The sequence below is a fragment of the Thamnophis elegans genome, chromosome 2 (genome assembly GCF_009769535.1).
Source record: "Thamnophis elegans isolate rThaEle1 chromosome 2, rThaEle1.pri, whole genome shotgun sequence".
NCBI lineage: Eukaryota > Metazoa > Chordata > Lepidosauria > Squamata > Colubridae > Thamnophis > Thamnophis elegans.
In genome coordinates, this window is record NC_045542.1 from 19,863,391 (window position 1) to 19,885,616 (window position 22,226).

The 22,226-nt window shown below is 42.9% G+C and overlaps 1 protein-coding gene across 1 annotated transcript in view; it reads left to right on the forward strand.

Annotated features, from left to right (window-relative positions):
* The window catches only part of LOC116504639 (nuclear receptor subfamily 1 group D member 1-like), a 40,679-nt gene that overhangs the window by 16,338 nt on the left and 2,115 nt on the right, over positions 1-22,226 (forward strand). The window contains exons 2-7 of the mRNA XM_032211792.1: positions 14,331-14,621; positions 15,615-15,703; positions 16,586-16,730; positions 17,995-18,515; positions 20,256-20,441; positions 21,191-21,401. Of these exons, the coding sequence (XP_032067683.1) occupies positions 14,331-14,621; positions 15,615-15,703; positions 16,586-16,730; positions 17,995-18,515; positions 20,256-20,441; positions 21,191-21,401 (1,443 nt within the window). The remainder of the gene's footprint in view (positions 1-14,330; positions 14,622-15,614; positions 15,704-16,585; positions 16,731-17,994; positions 18,516-20,255; positions 20,442-21,190; positions 21,402-22,226) is intronic.

Sequence of the window (22,226 nt, forward strand, 5' to 3'; positions counted from 1 at the left end):
CCCTGAAATTCCACATTTTAAGAACCTGGACAAAATGGTGTTACAGAGACCCCTCCTTAGCAGAGAATGTGTGCTCAAAGGAAAGCTTTGTGTCCAAGTCCTTCCCTGACAATGCCACCAGCCAGGGGTATCACGTGTGTGTCCCATTACAGGTAGTTCTCAACTTATAACCAAAGTTGGGATTGCAGCTTCCATTGCTAAGTGATGTCATTAAGTAGTTTTGTTTGATTTTATGTTAGGCATGGTTGTTAAGTGAATCATGCAGTTATAAGAGAACCAGACTTCTCCCATTTGACTGCTTGTCTGAAGGCCCCTTGGAAGATTGTAAATGGTGATTAAATCATACTCTGGGATGCTGCAGCCGCCATAAATATATACCAGCTTCCAAAGCCTTGAATTTTTATCATCTGACTTCAGCGATGCTGTGGTGGTCATAAGTGTATAAGTGGTTATAAGTCACTTTTTTTCCCCAGCATTATTGTAACTTTGGCCATTAAACAAATCATCGTAAGATACCTGTACTTGTAGTTCAACATAGAGCAAAAACAAGTCCATATTAAACCATAATGTGTTTTCTTAGTTCTGGCTTGGTATGACATATAGGCTCAATTGGTAGGTTTGTTGGCAAGGCCATTTTATAACGGGTTCACTCATACACACATTTTAAGCACAGATTAAAGCAACAATCTGGGTCAACATTTTACCAACCTTGGAAGGGTGGAAGGCTGAGTGTATCTTGAGCTGATCAGGATCGAACTCGAGACTGTGAGCAGAGTTTGCCTGCAATACTGCCTTCTAATCACCGCACCACCATGGGCTGTTAAGTAAAAATAGTCTTCCTGATTGAACTAGATCTGTATGGAATTAGTACACTTATTTTTAATTTAATGCAACAGTCCTTAAACCTTTCAGCCCATCAACGTCTTCATGAAGTTTCGGATTGTTTATCAATCCCCAAATGGTTATTATATGAAAATAATGTTTAATTAATAATGCTGCAAATAATTACAGCAATAGTTATTCCCATCCAGCCTTGGGAATTGATACTGACTACTTTGGGATAACTCTGTTCTGATGGAATGCTGGGAAGTGGAGTCTTTTCGGAATTATATATTGGTTGCTCTGCTAACAGCTGAGATTGTAAAGTAGCAAAAAGTTGCAGTCTCCAAGCCTCTTGAGCAGGGATTTCCAAACTTGGCAACTTTAGGACTTGTGGACTTCAAATGTCAGAATTCCTCAGCCACTCATGCTGGTTGGGGAATTATGGGAATTGAAGTCCAGGAGTCTTACAGTTGCCAAGTATGGAGACCCCCTATTCTTGGATGTAGTAGTGAAGATAATGGTTTATAAACCAGGAGAACTGTGAGTTCTAGCCCTGCCATAGATAAGAAAGCTGGCTGGCTAACTTTGGATTTAGCAGCCCAACTCACCTAATAAGGTTGTTTTTGGGAAAAAGAGGAGAAAGGAGGGGGAATTGTATATGTTCACCACCTTGAATTACTTGTAGTAAAAATGTCCACTGTTGCTATCACTTCCTTGTGTTCCCGTTGTATCCACTGGGTTTCTTCACATATTATTTTTTCCAGATTGTCTGCCTATCAATATTTACCTGCTTTCTCTATCTTTGGTTGCATCATTTAAATAATAATGCTAAACAACAATCTGATTTGAGAATTGTTTTTAATAATTAAATAATGGGATAAAAATTTATTAAATTGTTGAGGATACCTCAAGTTCATTTTGACTCCTGATCATTACATGAATAGTTTTCTTGGCACCAATATAGAGCCACATAAGCTTTGAAGACGATTTGGAAGTGCTTCAGACCTTGTGTCAACACAGCAGTTACTCTGTTACTTATTAAAGCGGCTCACCTTTTTTCAGGCTTCTGTGTTAATGCAAAAGCTGCTTTAAAAGTTTCAGTTTTCTTAATGCAGCTGCATTTTTTTCAGGCCTGATAATGGGTCAGACATGATTCACAACTAACAACAAAATCTCACTTTTAGTAGGAATCGGGCAAGCTTGGCTAGAAAGTACCATTTATTGCAACATAATCTGTACAAGTAACAAATTACCCCATTTATATGTAAAACCATGGCTTGTAGACTTAAATGACTACATTTGGGCTTCAAATATATGCTACAATATATAGCCTAGAGTGATTTATGAACTCGTCCTATTATTTTGGATTCTTACCAGTAGTTTAGCTGGATTGCAAAACAGTGGGGGAAATGGGCGGTGACAACTGAAATCAAAAAGTTCCACTTCTGTAACATCTGGAAGCAGCTGGGGCTATTAACTTTGTTTTGGACATGGCAGGACCACACAGGTCCCCTCGCGGTATTCCTTAAAATAAGCCGAATTCGTCTTGGAGGGAAGATACTGCTGCTTTAAGGAGCCCATTTTGCGAAACAATAAAGATGCCAATAGAACAGCGATGAATAGCGTGTGTATATGTGCACACCGTGGCGTCTGCCTACAACGTGGGGAAGCATCTGTTTCTTTCCTTGGGATCGTGCAGTTCTCTGCAGCTGCTGTGCCATACCTTGGCTCTGTTCGCACAACACAGAGAACCACAAAACGAGGCAACCCCATTTTAACCAAGTTAATTGATTACATAAGATATCACGGAGCCGTCAGCGAATGCAAAAGAGCCTTCTCTTTTGCTGAATTACGCTACGCCCCCCCCCCCCTCCACACACACCCCATTTCATCCCGGGATTCCACCTTCCGTGATATTTTTGGGTTCCTTTCTAGCTGTAATTAAACGTGTAAGTCAGTCTCGGAGGCGCGCCTGGGCTCTTTTTCCTCTTGTTCCCCCTCCTTCCCTCATTTTGCATCCTGAGCGATTCGGGCGAAAAAAGCCCCCGCCTACCATCGGAATGGCCTGCGCCGCCGAGCCACGTGAATCGCGAGTCAGGTGTCTCCTCGCTCCGCTTTGGCTCGACTCCAGCACGTTGCCTGTTCTTGACACTCGTTCAACGAGAGCGAGAGGAGGAGGACACGTGAGGCGCTGACCCGAATTTGGAGGCAAAGAAGAGCTGGGAACGGAGCTCTTTTCTTTCTTTCTTCCTTTCCTTTCCTTTCCTTCCCTCCCCTCCTTTCCTTTCCTTTCCTTCCCTTCTTTCCTTTCCTTTCCTTTCCTTCCCTTCTTTCCTTTCCTTTCCTTCCCTCCCCTCCTTTCCTTTCCTTTCCTTCCCTTCTTTCCTTTCCTTTCCTTTCCTTTCCTTTCTTTATTTTTATTTTTTGCAACCTGCTCTCTCACCCGCAGTCCAAACTTTTCTCCAGCTTTCGGCAGAGGCTAAAAATAACAAGCACTTAAAGCTTCTCCCTTGGCACTGACTCACCGCAAACACTGGGACGGTTTTAAGTGGTGCCGTTAGCCTTGATTAACCCCACGCCCCAGCCCTGTTGGCATAGGAGCGGGTCAGTACTGTGGTCGCTTTAAGGGTGGGGGCGAGGAAGAGGTGGTTTTAATAGGTCAGAATTGGTTAAGGGGTGAAAATGAGAGCAGTAAGTGCTGAGGTGGGGGTGGGGGGGAGTGGAATGGAGATTTGTTTACAATATTTTTTTTTTTAAGCAGAGGATCCCCAGGCTAGGGGTTAACTGGGATTGAGGACATGTCAGTTAAAACTGCTAAAATCTCAACTAGGTCATCGCAGCCTTTGATGCTGCTGAGCTTTTTACTCCTCTAAGAGAAGACAGGGGACTCCATATGGGCTGTTTTGAAAACAGAAAAATGAATCGCTTTTGCTTTTCTTCCCCTATTTTGAGGACCCTCGGGCACTTGCTGTTAGGAACAGAAATCGGAGAAATTTCCTCTACCCAGATGCATTTGAAGCAGCTGTTTGCTGCAAACAAAACGTGTCCCAAATACAAAACAGCCCACAACAAGCCATTAAGGTAGCTTTCCCTACTTGGACTCCATAAGGCAGTGTTTCTCAACCTTGGCAACTTGAAGATGCCTGGACTTCAACTCCCAGAATTCCCCAGCCAGCGAATGCTGGCTGGGGAATTCTGGGAATTGAAGTCCGGACATCTTCAAGTTACCAAGGTTGAGAAACACTGCCATAAGGCATGCCTGAAGGCAGCATTTCCTAGAATGCATGGACTGCGTAAACTCTCTAAAGGGCAGTGGATGAAGATTTATTTTCAAGAAGATGCCATCTAGCCAAGCTCACCTCCTGGTCACTATAGGGCAGACCTGGGCCACATTCTGCCCTTTGGTTGTCCCTGCCGGACCCACATCAGGCCATTTAGAGATTAGAAATTAAATATAAATAAGTGTACACCATGCAAGCAAATAGAACTGCATTGCTTTTATTTTGAAGGTGTAGACATCATCTCAGCAGATGGCAGCACTTAACTAACCTTGGCTACTGGTCCGAAAGGAAGATTCAACCTTGGTTAGATCTTTGATGGGAAAGACTTGGAGATGTTGACTGGAATAGGAAGTTGAAAAAAAACTTTACCAAAAGAAGATAGGGTCAAACCACTTGGCCACACTGCTAAAAAAAACAACCTACATAGATATATAGTCAGCAGGGGGAGAGCTGAGTTTGAAGCAGTATTTCTCTTTCTCTCTCTCTCTCTCTCGCACACATTCACACAAATTTTGTCTGAGCTCAGTGTAAACCTCCCTTCTTTTCCCCATGCTGTTTTTGTAGTTTGTGTCGTTTCCTGTGATTTAAAATGCTTTTTTCACACAGTATTATTTCCTCTGAAGAAAAGCAGGACGAAGGTTAAGTATCATTAATTCCATACTAAGGACTTAATTCAGTACATGCTTCATTTCCCTACTAGAATGGATGGAATTTCATAAGGGCTCAACCTTCACTAAATTTTATGGCTAGGTTTTTTTTTTTTATTTGGTCATTTTTTAAAAAGTATTTTTTTAAAAAACAATAAAAGATAATACAAACTAAGTTTAAAAGAAAAAAGATAGAAGGGATATAAAGGAGAAAGAATGTTCAAAAAGTAATAGAGAAATAAGGTATTTAAAGAAGTAATTTATATTTACAACATTTGCAAAAATAAGATTACTCCCCCCCCCTCCCCAGTTATATTGCATAGATCACTTCTTCCCATACCCAGCCCTTTTTGATTGGCAAATTCAAGTCTTCAACTCAGTTGTATCCATTTTTCAGCAAAAAGTCCACAAAGGTTTCTGATATTTTATAAACTTGTCTACTCTATCCTGATTTGCTTAGGGGATCACAATGATCTTTGAAAGTCGGTGAGACCACATAACCATCCCCTACTTAGGATGTTGCATTCCATTGCAGAAAGGCATAGATCATGCACAGGCCACGCCCACCCAAGCTCCGTGAAGAGGAAAAACATGATACGTCCCGTGATGGCAAAGTGATACCACAAATTTGACACCCATGCCATATAGAGTATCCCTTTATTGAAGTAAGCAGATACAGGTAGTCCTCCCCTTACGACCATTCATTTAGCAACTTTTCAAAGTTACAATGGTATTGAAAAAAGCGACTTGCAACCATGCCTGCACAGCATCCCCACAGTCGTGTATCAAAATAATGCAGGTGTTTGGCAACTGGCATGTATTTATGATAGTTGCAGTGTACTGGGATCATGTGATCTCTATTTTTCCAGCCAACTTCAGAAAAGCAAGTGTGGGGCGGGAAGCTGGGTTTGCTTAACAACCACATGATTTACTCAACTGCAGTGATGTGCTTAACAGTTGTGGCAAAAATGGCCATAAAACCTGGCATGATTTACTTAGCAACCACCTTATCTAGCAATGGAAATGTTGATCCCAAATGGAGTTGTAAATCAAAGACTACCTGCCTTTCTGCAATGGCAGAATCCTAAGCAGTTGGTGCCTAGGGCTTGCCCACGATCTCTCAAACATTATTTAGTAAAGAGTTTGAGGTAATTTCTGGTCAATTCTAGCGTGATTCACCAAATCAAGTGATAAACATGTGGGAGGGAAAAAAATACCTTGGACACCGTATTTTTTGGAGTATAAGATGTGCCAAGGTTTTGAAGCGGCAAATTAAAAAAAAAGGTAGGTAGGTAGATAAAGGGAGAGAGAGAGAGAGAGAGAGAGAGAGTAGGTAGGGAGGGAGAGAATAGGTAGGTAGAGGGATAGAGAGAGAAATAGAAAGAGAGATACAGTAGATAGAGAGGGAGAGAGAGAGAGTAGGTAGGTAGGTAGGTAGAGGGATAAAGAGAGAAATAGAAAGAGAAATAAGGTAGGTAGGTAGGATGAGAGAGAGAGTAGGTAGAGGGATAAAGAGAGAAAGAGAAAGAGAAAGAAAGAGAAATACAGTAGGTAGATAGAGGGATAGAGAGAGAGAGAGAGAGAGAGAGAGAGAAATACAGTAGGTAGGGAGAGAGAGAGAAAGTAGGTAGATAGGTAAGTGGGTAGGTATGTTTCCAGATGTATTTATCCATGTGCTGGAGAAGGAAATCGCTGACAATCTGCAGCACCTAAGACTTTGTTCCTGCTGGCACAGCATTTGATCCATGTAATTCTCATCAATCAGTTAAAGAGCTTTCCAAAAGGAAAAAAAAAAAGTTTTTGCACTTTGCAAACCTCCCCAAAACAGCCCGTTTTTCTTTCAAATAAAAGGCGTAAATAGCCGGGAGGGGGGAGGGGAGCTTGCAGAGTTCTTTCTCCTGTGGATGGGGGCAAAAATGAGCAAAACAGCTGCCTGTTTTTCGTGAAAACGGGCCCGTTTTTTTGTAAAACAAATTGCATGCATAGCCTTATGGAGGCTTATAGAGTGCCGCTGGGGGCTGGGGGGGGGAACGGTCCATTTTTTGCTCATCTCTGCCCTCCCCAGCCTCCAGGAGGTCTCTGAAAGCCTCCATAAGGGTATGCACAGCCATTTTGATGAAGGGGGCGGGGCTTCGGGAAGCAAAAAATGCTGTATAAGAAGCACCCAGATTTTCAGCCTCTTTTTTGAGGAAAAAAGGTGTGTCTTATATTCTGAAAAATACGGTATTCCAAGAACTAAGATAATAGATTTATTCTCTTCTATAGAAGTGCAAACGGTAGAAAAAATTTGGAACAAAAATTGAGAAAAGAGGGATTCTCCCCCCCCCCAGACCTTTTAAGAAAAAAAAATCAGAAAAAGTTAAAAAAAAAATATGGCAAGAATAAAAAGCTACCAATGAAATTTCTTTGAAATAATGAATGCAATATCACAAAGTGCTTCTGGATTGCTATCCTTTTTTTCCCTTCCATATGTTTTCTATTAATTTGTAATACATTTTATCTCAAATTCCAGAGCGCTAAATTTTCTTTAAATATAGGACAAGCAGGACTGAAGTGTGATCTGATTTCAGACACTTCTCCCTTCCAAGGATTCAGCTCCAAGGTTGCTTATGGGATTGTGTGCTGATAATACTTTATTTTGGAGCTTGTTGGATCTGTTCTCCATTACGCCGCAGAGGACATAATTTTGTTTTATGGTCATGTGGATGGTTTATTTCTGCTTTCATTGTTGCTCTTTTCTGGTTTGGCAAACTGACCAAATTAAGAAAGCTTAGGTTTCTTAGGATTCTGCAGCTTATAGTTTCATTTGATGCAAAAATTAAAACATTTTAAAGTTTCCCTGTCTGTTTTTTTTTTCCAGGTGAAAAAAAATACCCCAATTGTTTTCTCTCATAGTTTCAAAATTACCGAAAATATTCCATCTCTGTTCTTGTGTTAGCATCTCTGGCGCCTCCAACTGATCCTTAGGCATTCTTGAGATAAGGAACAATTTGCTTCCTTGATCATTGCAAACCTGACAATAAAATCAAGGGACACCTCATTAAAGCTGAGGCCAAGAGCTGTATTTCAGCTTTGTTATTGCTGAGCTTTTTCATCATTTGAGTTTATTGTTGTATGTTTGAAGATGGTTGAGCCATCTTTCTAATCTAGGGAGGCTGAGTTCATATAGGCTTGGGGCCAAAGCCGAAAGATTCCTGATGCCTCACAGCCATCCTCTGAGCATGTTCTCAATGGATACAAGGCCAGAATGGTTTTAAAGTTGGCAGCACGCACTGAGGCATGAGTGAATGATTGCTGCCCTTTTAAGCCCCACCATGCCTGTGAAAATGGAAAAGAAAAGTTGTTTATTTGGGGCACATGTTTTCCAAGTCAGAGATTTTGCAGGACAGAGTTGACTGTCGACAATTGGTCAATGGGAAGATGAGTCTGGAGAGGTTCACATGGAAAGTACATTTCCAGTTTTGCTGTGGGCTCCTTGTGGGTGTGTTAAGCTTGGGCACAGATATAAGGGGGAAGATTGGTTTCTGCTAAACCTCTGTGGCCCACTTCATATAGGGGGTGAGAAAAATTGTATGCAGAAAAATAACAAAAGATTATGGCAACATATATTCATGAATCCCACCAGTGCAGTGGTGGGATTCAGCCAGTTCGCACCACTTCGGGAGAACCGGTTGTTAACTGTCCGAGCAGTTTGGTGAACTGGTTGTTGGAAGAAATCATTAGGGCAGAGAACCAGTTGTTAAATTATTTGAATCCCATCACTGATGTAGTGGAAGGGAAGGGGGTCCAAGAAACAAAAGAGAGAGCAGTCTGTGGGGAGAGCGGAACTTTGGTGGAAAGGGCATAAGTTTTGTTTCCCTGGCATCTCCCTAGTTAGGGAGGCTCATGTTGCAGTTAATATGGAAAATCTTATCAGGCTTATACCCTGAAGAAATGCCTAGAGCCCGCAATATTGGGCTGGATGGAGAAATGGTTAGATCTGTTCCTGTTCAGCCAGATTGAAATCTCAAGGCTTTTCAGAAGACTTGCTTTAACATGCTGTTAACCACTCCTTTGAGTAGGCAGGTAGGACAACCTAGCCAGATGCTGGGAATAATAGGCTCATGTCACATGTCATGATGCCCAAAAATTGAGTGGCAGGTGCAGGCTGAGGCAGGTGGATGTTCTCCTGTGGCTTGGTGCAGTATCTCCTGCACACCTCAAAGAGAGCGAAAGAGAGCGTGTTTAAAAATAATCCATGTGATAGATCTCATGCATGTTGCAGGTGAAGTGGGAGGAAGCAGTCAACAAGTGAGGTGACTCCTTGATTTGTTCTGCCAAGGAATGGTAGTGCTGGCTGGCAGTGAATGATGCAGGAGGGCAGTTCTGACCTCATGGCTGGCAGTGTCTGGAAAGAACTGGTAGAACATGTAATTGTGAAAGGCTCCATGAAATAGCATTTATCACCATGGCACTAGGTGCTGTCGAGCCAGAATGGAGTAGGTGAAAAGGAGTAGGTGCCTTCTCCCTACCCATTCAGGACAACTTAAGTGCAACTGTTCTGGTGCTCATGTGAAAGTCTCACAAATAACCAAAGGAGAGAAAACAATTAAAAATACAGCCATGCAAAGCCTACCTTTTGGCAAAAGTAGTGGAAAACCTGTCATACACACCCAGTGTTGATAGAACAAACATCACACAGCAAAAAAAAAAAAAAAAAAAAGTCTGTTTCCTGGTTTAAGGAAACAGTAGATTATAGGGCTAGGCCTCAAGTTTCTTAAAAATACAAATCAAACAAGCTCTCAGAAAAGAACTAAGCCCTGTATTTTTAAGGAGAAGATTTGACAAGTGCCATAAAAAAATACCGGTTAAGTATTACCCAGGTAGAAGCCAGGTGTTCGGCTTTGCCTGCAGTCCAAGTCACATCCAATGATTAAAATGGAAAAGTGAAGCCTGCAGCAGCCTTGGGGTAAAGGCCTGAAGTTGGGCACATCCTAGCTTTAATATCAACCACTGCATCAATAGTGAACTTAAATATTCTGTTGGGAGAAGAGAGAAAATGCTACTTTAAAACTGGAGCAGTTAAGAGTGACTGAGCTACTTCCCTCAATGAACTGGAGATGAAACAAAAGCAATCTAATGAACATACCCCCCCCCCCCAGTGGTTACTGGAGCTTGTTAGGCTACAGTTATGTGGCACTAAGGAAGAGGCTTTAGGAGCACAGGTTAGCCTGCAAATCTGACCTAATAGCCTTTATCAGATAAGGGACTATCACCTGATTTGCCCCATTTTGGTTGTGAGTTGACCTTGCCTAGTTAATTCTTGGCTGGATGTGTGTGCAAGCTGGACCTTCATCCTGACATTCCTTTCTTTGCAACTCCATGACAAGCTGTTGCTTTGTTATCCAATAGCCTTAGATTGCTATCTAAAAATATGGAGCGATAATCCTGTTGTTTTTTAAATACACCCTGGGAACCAGGATGAAGAGCTCTGCCCCAAGGCTGGCTTAGGGGTTGCTTTCTGGAATGACTTTCTGCAGAGCTCTGGGGTTTGGTTGTTCGCCTGTATGTGCCATTTGTTTGCCCTAGTTTTCTACAGACTGGGCCTCTTGGGCCATGCTTCCTGCTGTTTCTCTGGCCTTGTCCAGCAATCACATGGAGCTTGCATGCTTTCAGCTGGTCATTGGCTTTGTACCTTGAGACGTACTTGGCAACAACTGCAGAACAGATCAGAGCCATGCACGAAGAGATTTTTTTCAGGGTAAAAAAAAAAGGGGGGGGGATGATGATTTTGGATGGCAGTGACCTAGTTCAAATCCAGTTTCCCAACTTCCTCCTCTCTGACATCCCATATATAGTTTGGCAGGTCAACCTGTTGGCAGAAAGAAGACTGGAAAAATGAGACACTTGTTTACTGTGTCTTACCAGGGTCAAGAATAAGAAGGGTGGGCTTAAAACACGAGGGCTGAATAAATGCTGGTGTCGCAATTTAGCTCTGTGTATCTCCTGTACTACAGCTTGTAGTGTACAACAGGGGTCCCTCTTGGGTAGAAAAGATTGCCATCTGGGTACAGAGCAGTGTCTTATTTTTGTTCCTGCTACTGAGTGGCATTTCAGCAGCATAAAGGCTGGACTCTGTTGGTGGCCTACCATCTTTGTAGGAGAAAGGGAGTCATCGTTGTTAGGTAAGTTCCCCGTTGGGAGAGTGAGTACGTTCAGCGAAGGGTTGTGAGAGTTGTATTGGAGAACACACAAACCATCATACAGAGACACTGCAGTTTAAACAGGCTTTTACTTTCATGGAAATAGAGGTATCAGAGTCCATCAAACAGTCCAAGTCATACACGGATAAGACACTCAGTCATCAATGTCATTCAGTTAAGGGATAATCCAAATAACATAGTCCAGTATCATACAATCAGTTGAGTACTCAAAGTTTGCTAGCAGTTGCAAAACTTGCAATAGCTCACGGCACTTTCTAACAGCCAGCTTCCAAAAACACTCAGATCAGATCAGCCCAGCATCTAACAAACAGAGAGATAACAGTCATTCTGGCTCCCTCTTATGGCCGATTGAGGAAAACAGCAACCAATCACATTTTACAGTATGATTTAAAGAAACGGGTACAGCATTGCTATATGATTTATATATTGCCAATCCAACCGTTAGATTATATTCCTAACATTCTCCCCTTTGGGTAGGACAATATATACATTTTACAATCTTAATCCGTATTCCTCGCAACAACGTTTATGTTTTATGTTACCTTGGGCCTTAGTAAAATGATCTGTGATGTTATCTTCAGACATACAATACTCCAATGAAACTAATTTACTATTAACACTTTGCTGTACATTCAGATATCTTATATCAGTGTGTTTTGACCTAGTTTCTACAGCAAGATTGGATGCCATCTGAATTGCTGCTTGATTGTCTTCGTAAACAACAATAGGCTCTCGTATGTCAATTCCCATATCCAGTAGAAGTTGTTTATAACACACCAAATCTGTACATAATAATGACAAACATGAGAATTCAGCCTCCATAGTCGATAAACTTAAATGTTTTTGTCCAATAGACCTCCATCCAATTAGTGCCTTTCCCAGGAATACAACAAACCCTGATGTTGATTTCCGTGTAGACACATCTGTAGCTAAACTTGCATCAGCATATGCAGTTAAGCTCAGATCATCTCTAGGTTCTAAATAAAATGCATAATGCATCGTTTGCTTAAGATATCTTAATATCCTCTTAGCAGCTTGCCAGTGCCTTTCAGTAGGTTCAGCATTAAACCTGGCTAAATTGATTTACACTATATGCTATGTCGGGCCTTGACCAATTACTCAGATACGATAAGCTACCAATCAATGATTGATAAATACCCTTATCAAACACAGGGCTTTTTATATCATCATGGCTAAATTCCTGACCCATTGGAGTTTTAGCTGGTTTACACAGTTCCATGCTAAACGTTCTGAGTAGCTGGTTAATCTTCTCAGTTTGTGAGATTTTGTATCCTCCCCTAGTTTTATCTACCTGTAAACCAAGATATTGCCTAATCTCACCAAGATGTTTTATACTGAACTGCATCCTTAACAATGTTATAATCCTCATAGCTTCTTGCTCAGTTTTAGTGATTAAAGCGTTGTGACAGTTGTGTTGGAGAACACACAAACCAGCATACAGAGACACTTCAGTTTAAATAGGCTTTTACTTTTGTGGAAATAGAGGTATCAGAGTCCATCAAACAGTCCAAGTCATACACGGATAAGACACTCAGTCATCAATGTCTTTCAGTTAAGGGATAATCCAAATAACATAGTCCAGTATCATACAATCAGTTAAGTACTCAAAGTTTGCTAGCAGTTGCAAAACTTACAATAGCTCACGGCACTTTCTAACAGCCAGCTTCCAAAAACACTCAGATCAGATCAACCCAGCATCTAACAAACAGAGAGCTAACAGTCATTCTGGCTCCCTCTTATGGCCGATTGAGGAAAACAGCAACCAATTGCATTTTACAGCATGATTTAAAGAAACGGGTACAGCATTGCTATATGGCTTATATATTGCCAACCCAACCCTTAGATTATATTCCTAACAATCATTTTTCTGTGTTTCTGTAGCAGTGCCAGGCTTGCGGGGAGGGTTGTTTGCTGCTTGTTTGCCATTTCTAAATGGCTGCTGAGGAGTAAAAAGGATCTGTTTGCTTCATAGCTGTCCTACGCAGTTATTATTGCATTATCCTTTTTAAAAAAAAAAAAAAAAAATTAAAACTAGGAAATGCAAGAAGGTTGAAAGTGAGAAGATGCTGTGGCTTGACTGCTTTCATCCCCATCCCCCCCCCCAAAAAGAGCTGTGAACAACTCAGAGGAATTGCGTACTCAAGGCCTTGTCCGGAAGCACTCTCTGATAATGCGAATGCAGATTCTTGACCTCTGTGTGTTCCAACTAAGAATGTCATTTGTGTAGGCAGGCTGTTAAGGCCTGTGGAAATGCAACACAGCAGCGCCTGCGTCCTCTGTCCCTGCTCACTCACAGACAATGAGAGCTTCCAAGTACTTGGATCCTGCCTCTTCTACGGCCATCAAGAAGAAGAAAATGCAGTACAGAAAGCTAGGAAAGGAAGGTTAAGTTGTAGTTTGTTGCTGCTTGGAAATATCCTTCGCTCCTTCATATGCAGGATCTTGTATTTCTTGAAGGATGACCTAGAAATGTAGGTCTTATTTCTTTCAACAGACTACTGGAAGCTTGCATAGCTTAGGACCCATCCAGCCAAACACAACCTACCAGTCTTGTTTCAGAAACAATTTGCCTGCCTGCTTGCTCGGAATTGCAATGAAAGCAGGGAGGCCTCTGGCATGCCAGCTATAGTATGTGCCTCACAGGTATTCACTTTAGTCAGACATAAATTGTACAGGGCATGACCCAGTGGGATGATCAGATTGGTGGTAGCAGCGTCTCTCTCTCTCCCTCCCTCCCTCCCTCATTCCCTCCCTCCCTCCCTCCCTCTCCCTCCCTCCCTCTTTCTCTCTCTCTCTCTCTCTCTCTCGACTATCTTTATTTTGTTTGAAGTACGTGACATGCTTCAGGCAAACCATGGTCGGAATTGTGTGAGTTAATCGGTGGGGTATGGGTAGCATCATCCTTGGACAGGATATGAGTTCAGTGGCTCTTTATCTTTCCCAAATGTGTGCTCTTGCAGAGATTCCCAGCCAGAGCACTGACTTGGAAGGCAGCCATTTTGTTTGCAGATTCTTACTCCCTCTGCAGTGCCATCCATAGTTCCTAGTTGTCAGCTAGACCAGACCAGGAATCAACTCTTCAGGAAGGATAAAACTACTTTTTACTGAGATTGGCTATAATAACTAGAATCTTGCAAGTCTGATTGTGCTGTACCTCCTCCTCTTCCTCCTCCTCCTTATACTTCAGTAAATTAGGGAGCTTCTGCCTGACCTGCTTCCAAATGCTATTTCATTGTTCTGGACTTTAAACACATTTCACATTTTGCCTAGGTAAATAGTTCCTGCATATCTCCACCAAAGTTATCTTTCTTGCTCTGCACTGGGTTCAACTTCCCCTCTCCCTTCTCATGCACCAGGTGGCGTGATCCTCTATGTGGGTTCAACAGCTGGCTCCAGCCCCACTCCAGGCAGCCCTCCCAGTGGATACCTGGTGTCTTCACCCCAACACTCGCTGCCATCCTCGTTAGAAGAGCTGACCCTCACCGAGATTGGAGCCATCAAGCCGCAGCAGGCCAGCTCCCCCTCTTCACCCAAGGTAGCCTTCCAGTTTCCTGAAGGGATCTGCTACCCCAGCAAGGGCCAGCTGCCCCCAACACCAAATAAGGTGCCTGCCACCAAGCAGAATGGAGCTACCAGCACATTCACAAGTAAGTGACTTTTCACATATACCTCCTCTTCTCAGTTTTTAATATACACGTGGAGTGACGTAATAATCATTCCATTGTGTATGTACGGACTTGGGATCCAGATAGAAAGACCAACAACTGTTAAGTCTCCTTGAAGTTAATTCTTGTTACTTATCTTTTGGGTGCACTCATTTTCTGACTTAATCAAATGTTGAAAATCACCCATTGCTCAAAATCTTTTTGCTTCAAGCAAAAAAGTGAACCATTAGAGAAGGCATAGATCCCTTTGAAATTTCTAAACCCTCCTTATTGGAAGCATAGCATTATTTTATTGACAAAAGCTTTTTGCAAGTATATTGACAAGGTTCCCATGCAGTATTAAACTGTATTGTGATTTGGTCTCTTATGATAGTTACAATAGTGAATCATGGCTTTTGAATTTTGGCTTCTCCTGAATGTGAGAGGTGAATTTAGTCAGTAGTGCGTTAGTCAGTAAAACATGTTTGAATGGTAGTCCAATGTGCAAAATCTTTCTGTACAGGTGTGCATGTGACCAATGCCATTTCCATTTTAAGTAAAAGTTCAGATGGTTTCCATTCTGATGGAGCTGTTACCCTCCAAGTTTGCTGAACTTCCATTTCCATAATCCTACAGTAATAATGGCATGCTGACTGGGATTATAGGAGTTGACCTTTATTATTTCTGGAGGACAGCAAATTGGGGAAACCCAAAGGTGCCTTTTCCAAAAGGCAACTGGACTTCCTTGGTTTTTTTTCTTGGAAAATGTTTCGTTCTGAACCGAAGAAGCTTCTTGGATGAGATGCGAAATGAGATGCGAAGTCCAGCTGCCTTTTGGAAAAAGCACTTTTGGGGCAACTGTGACCTAAATGATGGAGAATCCATAGACAATTTAGGGAAAGTCACTTCAGTGGGCTGGGTCAGAGAAGAGGGCGATTGGATCAGAAACCTGGGCCTGGCAGGGAATTAAGATCAGTTCCTCTCTTTCTTTTGCAGAGACCGGTGGGATGGTGTTGCTTTGTAAAGTTTGTGGAGACATTGCTTCAGGCTTCCACTATGGGGTTCATGCTTGTGAAGGATGTAAGGTAGGTTCATCTTCTTGCTTTCTTCCTCTTTTGTTTGTTTCTATTATGACAAGACTGTTCAAGTTGAAATGTTCAAGATGGATTGGTTGATTATATGTCCTAAAAGCGGTGGTGTCAAGTTTTAGTGACCATGCAGATGGGTTTTCTCCAGGATGATCTTTCCTTAATCTGGTCCTTCAGGTCTTCCAATGTGTCCATTACCACTATAATTCGAGTCCATCAACCTTGATGCTGCTCATCCTTTTCTTATCTTTCTTGCTACCTTTCCCAGCATATAAATTTCCAAAGTGTGATCATTTGAATCTGGTCACTTCGGTCCCCACTGAAAACTCTGGGTTGTTTTATTTGATGATCCATTAGCTTGTTTTATTAGCTGTCCATTGATGTCCTCGGGACAAAGTCAGTGTTCAAAAGAGTCAATTATCCTGTTTTTGAAAAAGTCCAAAATATTTAGGATACTTAATATAAAATCCTACACTGGTAGGTCTATTGGTGGAAGGTGCAACATGAATTGAAACTGAGTTTTGGTTTCAGTCCCGGGCTAAAGAGAAATTACTTAATAGATTCTCCATTAACATGCAAATTGGATTAAGTTATTAATCCACAAATTGGATTCTCCATTAGCTGTTTGATTTCTCTAAAATAAGAACTACGGTACCAATAATTCTTGATTTACGGCCACAAGTAATAACCCTAAACAAAAGAAGACTCCAAGGCTCGAGTTTCCTCAAAGTTCCATTTTATTAGAGTTGTCATATTGGCACATCTGGGAAAACCCGAATCTGAGAGCAGAAAGCTGAAAACCAGTAGACTCATTTTACACGTGTCCGTTTGTTGGCTGACCTCCCCTCTTCTCACTCTTCTTTCCTTGGGGGCCCTTAGGGTTTTTTCCGCCGGAGCATCCAGCAGAACATCAACTACAAGATGTGCGTGAAGAATGAAAACTGCATGATCATGCGTATGAATCGCAACCGCTGCCAGCATTGCCGCTTCAAGAAATGTCTGGCGGTGGGGATGTCAAGAGATGGTAAGCATCTGGATAGGGTTGGCCCCTCTTCTGCAGCAGTGTGGGTCTGTAACTAAAGGCTTGAAGGCAACTGTGATGAATTCCTTTGAATTACAGTCTATAGTCATGAATGTTTGCTTCATGATCCAGAATTTGGGCAATTTTTCAAGCACATTAGAATTCGTTGGCTACACTGAGAGCCATTCAAGTGGATTCTCTTTTCTTGAACAGCTCCGAGGCAGAAGGCACGAAGGAGGAAAAACCTCTGGAAGGCAACGTGCTCCTGTTTCCATCCTTGGAATGGAAAACCAGCTCAGCTGCCTCCTCCCATGTCCCCAAATTGCACTGCCCAAATTTAGCTACTGAATTTTGGCAGAACGATTTGTTTTGAAGCTCTTCAGTGATGGAAATGAGAAGTTTGCCTCCCGTATACTTACTCCTCCCTTTCCCCAGTGTGATAAACCACAGCGGTCCCCAGTTTTGGCAAGGCTGTTCACCCCTTTTTGAAGGAACAATAACTTGGTGGTTGCCATTGCTTAAAATGATTGGGAAAATGGCAGCGAGCGGTAAGGAAACAAGCAAAGGCTGGGCTGATACCAAGGCATGCTTTGGTGTTAATGAATTTAGAGGGATAAAAGCTTCATCCCAACTCTGGGCCTGTAGTGCTGCCTCTGCAGTCACTCTCCTACAAGGGTACAATGTCAGCAAATGCTAGGTTGATAAATGATACCCTGGGCTGATTAATGCTTTTGTGTCAGAATTTGCAGAGCAGGAGAGAAGGATGGGGAAGAGCCACCTCTATGCAGAGACCAAGCAGTGTCCTTTGATTAATGGCACAGTGGTTCTCCCAAGTACGTGACCCAGAGGCCTGAGAATCTGCTTATAATTTTGGCTTTATGGAGGCACTGCTGGCTTGGGAAGGAGGGCTAGATCTGGTCCTCCCTCTCTTTGCTGGAGAAAATTGAACAAAGACAAAGTGCTTTGTCGCCACCTGCTAAATTGGAGAAGACAACCATATTGTACATGTGTGTGCCTGAGAGTTTGTGTGGGCTTCCCTGAGCATCATCATGTTCGTATTAAGTAATGTTTACGAATCGTGCAGTTTCCCTTATTTCCCCAGCTAGAGATGCCACCTTCGGTACAATCGCGTTAGGGCGCAGCTTCTCTTCCTGTAGAGCTAGGGCACAGGAGAAAATTCTACCTGTTCAGTTACTTTACTGATGCCTGTTACAGCTTAATGCCTCCTCGACCCTCAGATTGTCACACTCCTTCTTCCCTTCCACAGCTGTGCGTTTTGGGCGCATCCCTAAGCGAGAGAAGCAGCGCCTGCTGGACGAGATGCAGAGCTACATGAACAGCCTGAATGAGGTCCCCATGGATGTGGGCCTGAGCTCTGAGGCGGATGCTCCACCCAGCCCTAACACCCAGGAAGAGGAGGCAATAAATGCCATCTCCAGGGCTTACCACGACATCTTCCTCAGCGGGCAGGACCGCCTGGGCAGGCGTAGTAGCTCCCCAGGAGCCGAGGCTGCCCCTTTGACCAACTTCAATGAACAGCCGCAGCTGAACCCTTCCCTGGGTTATGGGCAGTACGAATCAGCCACTCTTCGCCTCTCCAGCTACAACCCTCAAGAACCACCCTGTTATGTTGACAACAGCCCCTCGTGCTATGGCAATGATATCTTCCAGACCCAGCAGGCCAATTATCTGCAAAATGCTGGATGCTACCCATCCTTTGATTTTGGTTATTCTGAGGGAAATGCCCAGAGGAGCTGTCCATGGCGGGGAACCACCAGAAGAGGCATTGTAAGTAGGCCAGATTTATACTGGGGGAGTGGTGGCTGGGGATGTGGAGATATCCACCTCGTACAGGCAATTTACTTGAAATAATCACTCTGCATGCGCCATTTTGGACTATTTCCTGCAAACGATTGTGGGAACTAGTATAGGAGGACTGATGGCATCTTGTTCCAGAGAACCTCTGGTCAACCAGAACTAAGCCAAAAAGCAGCTGTAATAGTAAGGCACTCTGTTGAGTCTCTGCTGTTTAATGCTTGAGCCACGTTGCATTTCTTTCCGGAAGTTTAAAATCTTAGATGTTACAATTGAGGAAAACCTGCAGAGCAAGGATTTGGGTCTGCTGCCTTAGATCTCTGATTAAAAAGATCAGCTTTGCCAATAGAAAGCTGATTTCCAAATCCTTGACATCCCCCTGCTGTAAAGGTATTGGTAGTGCAGTCGAAATGAGAATGCAAACCAAGCAGGCTTTGCTCTCCCTTGTATCTTTGGATTGGCAGAACAAGCTGGCATGGTATCAGTGGTGGGATTCAATTTTTTTTTACTACCGGTTCTGTGGGCGTGACTTGGTGGGCATGGTTTGGTGGGTATGGCAGGCAAAGGATACTGCAAAATTCCCATTCCCTCCCCTTTCCAGGGCAAGGTTACTGCAAAATCCCCATTCCCTCCCGATCCGCTGGGACTCAGGAGGCAGAGAATAGATGGGGGCCAGTCAGAGGTGGTATTTACTGGTTTTCCGAACTACTCAAAATTTCCGCTACCGGTTCTCCAGAACTGGTCAGAACCTGCTGAATACCTCTGCAAGGTATCTGTGATTCCCATTGCCAGTTCCTATCCTTGCCCCTGTTTTAAGTCAGGAATGGCTCTTGCTCTAATTTTTAAAAACGTGAACCACAGGATTGAATAGTAAAAGTGGTGCCCTCCAGATGGAATGGCTGTGCCCAGATCAGTTGGCTGTGTACCGCAGACAGTTGCCACCATAAATGCAAAATAGCTCCTGGTGTTGGCAAGCAAAACAATTGTTTGTAGCTCTTAGTTTTACCAAGAAAAGTAAGAAATAAAATTGCAAGTCTGGTGTTTTCTCTTAAGTCATCTGTATGAGTTCATGAAAAATTCTACTGGTTTCTTTTTTTTGAACAATGTTTTGAGCAATCCATTGCTTTAATAAAAGCATTTTGGCCACACTTCTCAAATACAGTTTAAAAATGACAATTAGTTGTTGATGGCAGGTCCACATTGGCAAGCTACTGAGTTCACTGTTAAAAACTGTTTGAAATAGTGGCATATGGAAAGACCTTCAAGTGAAAAATGGCAAATTGGCCTCTTTTACCTTCCAGCAATGCTTTCTAGTAATCCAAGATATTTTTAAAAATCTTTTTATCCCACTGGAGTGTGTGCGTGTGTGTGTCAGTTTTGCAAATAACGTTGGCTGGAAGAAAAAAAAAAGTTACAAATATTCTTTTTTCCAGATTATCAAAGGCAAATTATCCTTTTATCATTCTTCTCTCTCCCTCTCCTCCTATCCCTTTGCCAGTTCTATCCTTTCATTGCATCTCGATGCGCCTTTGTGTTGAACTAGTTTACTCTGTATTCTAGTAACAAAGCCTGTGTGTATGTGTTGCGAGAACAAGCAACTTTTAAAAGTATTAAAGAAAATTACCATTTGAGTGTTAAAATGGATCAATTTGCATTGAGCTTTTGTTTAACTAAACACAACCTCTTTCTGTCAATCTCTTTTGTGGCATGTAGGCTTGTCCTCTGAATGCCACCCCTTATTGTGGCAGCGGCAAGAGCAGTCAGCAAGTGTGGGAAGAGTTCTTACAATGCTTCACACCAGCTGTCAAGGAGGTGGTCGAGTTTGCCAAGAGCATCCCGGGCTTCCAGTCACTCTGCCAGCAGGATCAAGTCATGCTCCTCAAAGCGGGCACTTTCCAGGTCAGCACTGGGTGCATCTTTTCTGTGGGCAGCCCCCCCTCCCCCAGTCTGTGCAAAAACGATTGATGCAACCCTTAGTTAGCCTCAAGTTCTTTTCTGCATTGCAACAGTGTTCAGCATGATTTTGTTTTGTTTTGTAGATAAGTTATGAGGGCACAGAGCAAGAATGAGGAAGCACAGAGAGATGACTCTTTTGGGGGTGGGCTTGTTTTCCACAGTATCAAAGTTATGGAATGGCTTTTTAATTGTCAAATAGTTTTGCTATCATCTGGAGAACATAGCTCTTGTTGGCAAGACCTCCCTGCAGACTGCATGCTTGCTGCTTTTGTTATTGGCACAGGGAATTTTTCTTACAATTAGGACACTCTCTTCTCAGAATTTGGAACACTTTCCAAATAGCATTCTTGTGTCCCGGGAATTGCCCAACTATGGAAAATGCATGTAGGGACAAGAAAGTTGTACCTACAAATGTTTATCAATTTTACACTGGGACTAGATTACTGGTTAGGCCTTTGGCTCGCTCCCAAGATGTAAACAGCACGCATGTTAGATACCGCCTCGCTTTTCCAGGCTGGGCACATTATTATTATTATTATTTTCAAATTTCTTTGTGGTTCTTCAGATGCAGATGATAACAAGATTGCTGTGGGAAATTATGAGTTGCTCATTGTTTCTTCATTCAGTCAAGAATGTCAAAAATATGTTTCTTTGCTTAAAGTGACTCTGTTCCACCATACGTCCTTTCCTAGGTGCTGATGGTGCGCTTCTCCACCCTCTTCAGCCCCAAGGAGAAGAAAGTAACATTTCTGAGTGGGGAAACCTATTCACTCGGCAGCCTGCGTTCCATGGGCATGGGCTCTCTGCTGGATGCCATGTTTGAGTTCAGCGAGAAGCTCAGTTCCTTGGGCTTAGATCCACAAGAGATGGCCCTCTTCATGGCTGTGGTCCTTGTCTCAGCAGGTGGGTGTGAGTTTTGTTGTAGTGATACAACCAGACTAAGGCTTTGGGTAGAGAGATAGACTTGTTGCAAGAATTCTTGTAGCTTTTGCTAAAGCCCTTCCTTCTCTACTGTAATCCTGTGATGGAGTCTCTGTAGGTCAATGTTGGGAACCTTTTAGGCACCATGTGCCAAAACGGGAGCGCTGGAAACTGGAAGAGCAGTTCCCCGGCACATGCCTGCTGAGCTTCTGGTTCCCAGCGTGCGCATGTGCACTGGTTACCTCCTTCCGGTTTCTGGCATGCGTGAAGACCAGCTGGCCGGTGTGCATGCATACAGTGGAAACCGGAAGCTCAGCTTCCTGCAAGCATGTATGTGCACCAGGGAGCTACTCTTCCGGTTTCTGGAGCTTCCACGCGTGCAAAGACCAGCTGACCAGCATGCATGTGCATGCTGGAACCTGGAAGAGCAACAGACAATGATTGGCATGCCCGGAGAGATGGCTCTGCGTGCCACAGGTTCGTCATCACTGCTGTAGGTAGTCCTCAACTTAAGAAACATTTGTTTGTTTAATGATCGAAGTTGCAACAGCATTGAAAAAAGTGACTTATGATCATTCGTCACATGACATTTTCATGGTCACGTGATCAAAATTTGGATGCTTGGCAACTGGCGTATAGTGTTCCAGGGTCATATGATCACCTTCTGCAACCACCTGGCAAGCAAAGAAAAAAGTGATTTATGACCATTTTTCACACTTAACAACCATTATAGTATCCTCATGGTCACAAGATCAAACTTCAGACACTTGGTTGCAGCTAGAATTGTATTTGCACAACATTGGAAAA